This window comes from Jaculus jaculus, chromosome 5 (assembly GCF_020740685.1).
Source record: "Jaculus jaculus isolate mJacJac1 chromosome 5, mJacJac1.mat.Y.cur, whole genome shotgun sequence".
NCBI classification, from domain to species: Eukaryota; Metazoa; Chordata; class Mammalia; order Rodentia; family Dipodidae; genus Jaculus; species Jaculus jaculus.
The window spans coordinates 139,643,699-139,649,698 of NC_059106.1; the positions used below are offsets into that span (position 1 = coordinate 139,643,699).

Consider the following 6,000-nt stretch of genomic DNA (forward strand, 5'->3'; position numbering starts at 1 on the left):
GACCAATTACTCTGTCGTCGTTTACACAAACTCATTTCCATGAGGCGCTGGGAGAGCGCAGGCGGCCAGCAGGGGCTGCGCATGCGCTCTGCTGCGGCTGGGCCCTAGGAAGGAGCTCAGGACTGTGCAGTTGCTGGAGACTGAGGCCTGAGGATGCAAAGCCTGAGGGTCGCCACAGCAGAGAGGCAGGACCGAGCTCTGGCCTAGGGCTCTGGCCTGTCTCATTTGCATCCCAAAACCTGAACGCGAAGCAAAACAAGGCTGCCTTCTCCTGCCATGTTCAGGTTCAGCCCTGCCTCTGACTTGCTGATACAACTTAAATCTGTTCTCCCCAAGTGCCCTAGTTCCTTTGCTGCAAGATTAGGCTACAGACACACTCCAAGAACTTTCCAGAACCAGTATTCTCAGAATCTATACAAGCTGGTACTGCAGAATGCAGCCCAAAGCACACTGAGAATGGGTGTGTCCACCGAGCCTGTGGCAGGACACGGGCTTGGGAGATGGTCTGCTGGCACAGAGCCCCTGTATACATGAGGGACACTGGTAGACAGGCTACTGAGTCAAGGGACCCTAGTATGTGACCTCCGGCCAGATCGGGCCTCACCCTGTTGCACTCCCTAACAGCACAGGGCCTGACCACGCACCAGGCTTGGCTGAGCCCCTAACTTAATGGGTGATCTTGAAATATTGAATCTCTCTATGGTGTACCAGTGCGAGGTTAGCTGGGAGATTCTTGGTTTCCCTGGCTTCTGGCAAGAGGGAAGATGCACAGGGTGTGAAGCGGAGGGAAGTGAGCAGTGGAACAAGGAGGGACTCGGCTGAAGGCCCCACGGGGCTGGGCCATGGGCTCAGAGAAGTGATTCAGCCAGCAGGGACATGAGCCCTGGCCAATCCAGATTTAAGAGACATTCCACACAGCCAGGACTTTAGACCTTAGGCAGAGGCTAGCCATTCTGGGGGAAGAGATAGAAGTGGAGGGCCTCAGGCCAGTGGGTGACGTCTGAGCTCACGTGGTGCCTGCTTTTCTGCCCTTTCCTGCCCAGGAATGTGGGGCCTGGTTAACAACGCGGGCATCTCAACATTTGGGGAGGTGGAGTTCACCAGCATGGAGACCTACAAGGAGGTGGCCGAAGTGAACCTGTGGGGCACCGTGCGCACAACAAAGGCCTTCCTCCCCCTCCTCCGAAGAGCCAGAGGTGAGTTGTGAAGACAGCTCCTTCCCGCCCCCTGGCCCTGGCCCTGGCCTGCCTGTTCAGTCCTCTGTGGCACAGGCCCCCGTCACCTGAGCAGATGTTTGCTGTCGCCCTCTACAGGCCGCCTTGTCAACATCAGCAGCATGCTGGGTCGCATGGCCAACCCAGCCCGCTCCCCGTACTGCATCACCAAGTTTGGGGTAGAGGCTTTCTCTGACTGCCTGCGCTATGAGATGCACCCTCTGGGTGTGAAGGTCAGCGTAGTGGAGCCTGGCAACTTCATCGCCGCCACCAGTCTCTACAGCCCTGAGCGCATCCAGGCCATTGCCAAGAAGATGTGGGACGAGCTGCCCGAGGTGGTGCGCAGGGACTACGGCAAGAAGTACTTTGAGGAGAAGATTGCCAAGATGGAGACCTACTGCAACAGCGGCTCCACAGACACGTCCTCAGTCATTGAGGCCGTCACACACGCCCTGACCGCTCCCAACCCTTACACCCGCTACCACCCCATGGACTACTACTGGTGGCTGCGGATGCAGATCATGACGCACTTGCCAGGAGCAGTCTCCGACATGATCTACATACACTGAAGAGGTTGCTGTGGCCTCTGTCAGGGAGCCCTAGTGGGAGGGAGAGGAATGGGGGGGGGGGAGTCTATGTAGTTACTGCTTGATTATGCACCAGATTATCTCCTGTCCTGGAAAGACCCATTTTAGCATTAACCAGAAAGAATCGCCCAGCCTGACTTGTTGATATGAATGGCTTGGACCTACATAGGTGGGGTCCAGGTGAGAGGGGCCCAAGCCTTAGTTAGAGCCAATGGTGCATCCATCTACCTGGGGTTAATTTCATACAAAGATTTTGGGGAAATATCTTTATATTAAAAAGAGATTTATTATAGAATTCAAATTCCTTTATATCTTTGGCCAAAACATCTAAAAATATATCCCATTTGATCCTTAAAGCCAGCCTCATGAGGAAAAAGGATAGATTTTTTTTCTCTGTTGTGCATGAAGTGTTTGTAGCTCAGAGAGGACATTAAGTCACCCTTTCTTTATTGTTTCTGACTGTCCAGGTTGTGTGTCCTGCCACTGCTGTAGGGGCACCGGGCACTTGTGTGCCAGGACTGCTCTGACCAGTTCGGTGTCTTCTCCTAAGCCAGGCACACTGGAGGCCACTCCTTACCTCCTCACACATCCATGGCACTTTGTGACTTTGGCCAGCAGCCAGTGACTCCAAGCTGACCACGGGTTGTGGGTAGGGGTCATGTAGCTGCAGTTTCTCCACCCTCTGTGAGGACTTCAGGCCAGACCTGTGTGGAGAGGCTCTTTGGCTAGGAGGTCAGTTTGGTTTGGCCTAGGATGGGATTGGTGCTACTTAGAACCGTGGCCAGAGCAGCGGTGCCGAGGCTGGGCACTGTGACCCCCTTCTCCCCAGGCGTGGTCAGCATGCTCAGCTTGTCTTACTCGGTGCTCATGTTCACACACGCACACCTTACTCCACAGGGCTTCAGGGTGGCCTCCCCTGATGGCTTGTCTTCCTACTGGGAACTGATTTTTCATTAAGCTGGCACACAGCTAGGCAGTTTGTGTTATCAACCAAGGATGGTTTGAGTTTGAAGGTTGCTGGTTCCTGAAGTTGCCCATGGCGTGGTTATTTGGACTCAAACCAGGCATCACCGTGTTCCAGGTGGCTACTAGCCTAGAGCAGAGTCTGCAGTACCGACTTTACAAATCAAATCTAAGTATCATTTACATCAGTCATTAGAGGAGCTGGGCCTGCCACTAGAGGGCGCCCTGCCTCTGCTGGAGCAGCCTTCTCTCCCAACTCTGGAGCCTCTAGCCTGAGCTTTCTCCAAACGTGCTTAATCCCCAATTTGGACAACTGCCTGGGGAAGAAGGAGCAAGACCCCTTAGAAATTATGTTCTTCATCGCCTGAACCTGGAGCCTGGTGCTTCCAGGGGAAAGCAGAGGAAGCTGGGCAGCAGGAACAGGCCCCGGGGTGCACACAGTGCCAAGGCCAAGAGGGTCTCACTAAGAAAATTCAGCCTGATTTGTGGGCTCTTTTTCCCTTTGCTTTCCTATCCCAGCGCCCTGTCCACAGAGCTAGGCAGATAGAGCCTAGGGGGAGAGAGAGGGGCAGGCAGGGTATCTAGAACTCAGAGAGGGACCCTTGGTGATGTTGTGTTCACGTAACAGTGACATGCTTTTGTACCACAGAGCTGGCCTCCAGCTGGAGCCTTTCAGATGACACTTGTGCGTTTTGGGAAGATTTGCTTTACTGATTAATAAAGGAGAATGGTTGTGGCTCTTGGAATTACATGTGCACCCATAACTGGGAACACACAACTGGGAACAGGAAAGGGGTTAGAGACCACACACCCTGAGTCCTCAGTGTCAATAAACTGAATGCCGTGAAAAGCTACATCTGCCTCCCTCCATTAGGCTCCTTTGCTGTAAGACAGGACTCCCTGGTCACCCTACAGGCTGTTGTGACTTTTAGTCTGTATTCTGAAAAGCACAGGGTACCTTCCCTTCACATAATCTTTTTATTTTTTAACTTTATTTATTTGGGGGAGGGCCACCACTGCAAACGAGCTCCAGACAAATGCGCCACCTTGTGTGTCTGCCTTGCATGGGTCCTGGAAAATTGAACCTAGGTCCTTAAGCTTCACAGGCAAGTGCCTTAACCACTAAGCCATCTCTCCAGCCCTCTGCATGTAATGTTATGTAACTCATACCTCCCACTTACCTTCACGTGCTGCAGCTTTGGATCTACTTAGACACAGGATTTACCTTTGATCTTTGCAAGAGTTGGAGCAGCAAATCAGAGTTTGTTCCCATTTTATAGGTCGCATAACTGAGACTCAAGAAATGTGGCTCAGCCAGCACCAGAGTGGATTGGGGCAGAACTTCTAGCCTCCAGAACAATGGGAACATAAATTTTGATTGTTTTTAATATTTTTATTGATTTTCTTATTTGAGAGAGAGAGAGAGAGAGAGGCAGAGAATGGGCACGCCAGGTTCTCCAGCCACTACAGATGAACTCTAGACACATGCGCCACCATGTGCATGTGATTTACATGGGTCCCAGGGAATCGAACTGGGGTCCTTTGGCTTTGCAGGCAAGCGCCTTAATTGCTAAGCCATCTCTCCAGCCCAAGTTTTTGTTGTCTAAGGCCCAGTCTATGACACCTTGCTGTAAGCACCCAAGCTAATCTGTACAGCTAAGAGCCAAGCATTCATTGTCTCACTGACTCCTCCCCAGGGCTTTTGAGGCAGGGAGAGGGTCTGGCAGTGCCTGCTGGTCCTGTCTGCCTGCCCTTTGGTGTGCCCTTCAGCGTCAGTTGGTGGCAGAAGCAATGGGAGAAAGAGAGCTGTGCACACAACGCCTGAAGCTGCGGGAGGGTCTCAGCCTGCACCCGGGGTGTCTACTGGGACCCTTGGTCTGTTAAAACCGCATGAACCAGTCCTTTGATGGCTGGAGACTTGACAAACAAGGCTCTTCAGGCTGCTCTGAGAGTCCCTGGTAAGTCAATGTATATTGTATTTAACATCCCACCGCAGAGCCAACAGTCTGCTGAGCAGGTGACACGCCAGCCTGGCCCTGCCTGTCACAAGCTGTTGGGGCTGTGTCCCTGCCACCCATGGTACGGTGACTCCCCACTGTGAGGTCTGTTCATTTCCAGTATTTCAACAACCTTCCCCTGCAAATCTGTGAGCAGCCCTTCGAGGGCAGGTGAGCGAGCAGGCTCACCCAGCTGGGGGGCCCAGGTAAAGTCATGGGTGTGTACTGTGCCAGATGTTTCTGCAGCCAGTTCCCACCTCCTCTCACCTGAGTCTCCCAGCTACCCTGGCAGGTAGGTAGGGTAGGGTTGTGATCTCATCTTTCAGAATAAGGACATAGGTTTTCCCAAGTCTCTGACCACATGAGGGACAGAGCTGGTGGCCTGGCCAGAGCTCACCTCCAGCCCAGAGCTGGTGATGCATGAAGAGCAAGGCAGATGGCACCAGGATCTAAAATAAGGAGGGGAAAAAAATACCTCCATTATGTAACAGTAAGAGGAATGCTTAAGCTTATGCACAGGAGCAACCACAGGGTCTGGCCAGGCAAGGCAGCCCTCTGCCCCACCCCAGAGGGGACACTGATCTCTGGGGAGCAGTATGCCAGAGGAACCCACCCTTGCAACAAGTAACCTGTGTTGTTGAGGCTGATACTGCACCCAGTGAGTGTTTCAGAGGGTCTTCACTAGGAATTCTGGAGCGTACACCCCCAAGGGCTTGAGGGGCGTAGGAGCAGAGCTTGGGGCAGGCAGGATCCTTCCCATGCGGAGTTTCAGGGCGTTCGGGGGCTCTGGCAGAGACTAAGTCTGCTCAGGCACTAGAGATGTGATTCATGAATGACAGCTTCAGAGCCACGGTGTGAGCACCTGCTGGTCCAAGGATAGAGCCCAGGGCCCAGGGGTGTTTGCGATGAGGGCCTTGGAGGCTGCTCTGAAGAGCCTGCTAGCCAGACTTGAACCGCTCCTGTGATCGGAAGCTCATTACCAGGCAAAGACTTTCCTCAGTTCAGAAAGATTGATCTAGAAGACTGAACCCGGGCCTCCCACCTTTAACTTAACTCCTTTGCCATCTGATTCTGACCCAGACCTGTACAATTTACATCTTCCCCATCCTCTCAATATCTGGAAGTGGCCAAGTCAGCTTTTCATACACCTCTTTGTCTGAACTGGCTATACCCGTGTGTGTCTCTTGCGCTCCGTTGTTTCCTCCTTTCTCAAGACAGGGGTCTCATAGCCCTGAATGG

General features: G+C 53.0%; 1 protein-coding gene across 6 annotated transcripts in view; it reads left to right on the top strand.

The window, feature by feature from the left end:
• Bdh1 (3-hydroxybutyrate dehydrogenase 1) overlaps positions 1 to 3,510 on the top strand; it is a 41,011-nt gene extending 37,501 nt beyond the window's left edge. For all 6 annotated transcript variants that reach the window (XM_045149751.1, XM_045149750.1, XM_045149747.1 and 3 more), the window contains exons 6-7: positions 1,044 to 1,196; positions 1,314 to 3,510. In XM_045149751.1, the coding sequence (XP_045005686.1) occupies positions 1,044 to 1,196; positions 1,314 to 1,783 (623 nt within the window). In that variant the 3' untranslated portion in view covers positions 1,784 to 3,510. The remainder of the gene's footprint in view (positions 1 to 1,043; positions 1,197 to 1,313) is intronic.
• Positions 3,511 to 6,000: the final 2,490 nt, after the last annotated feature.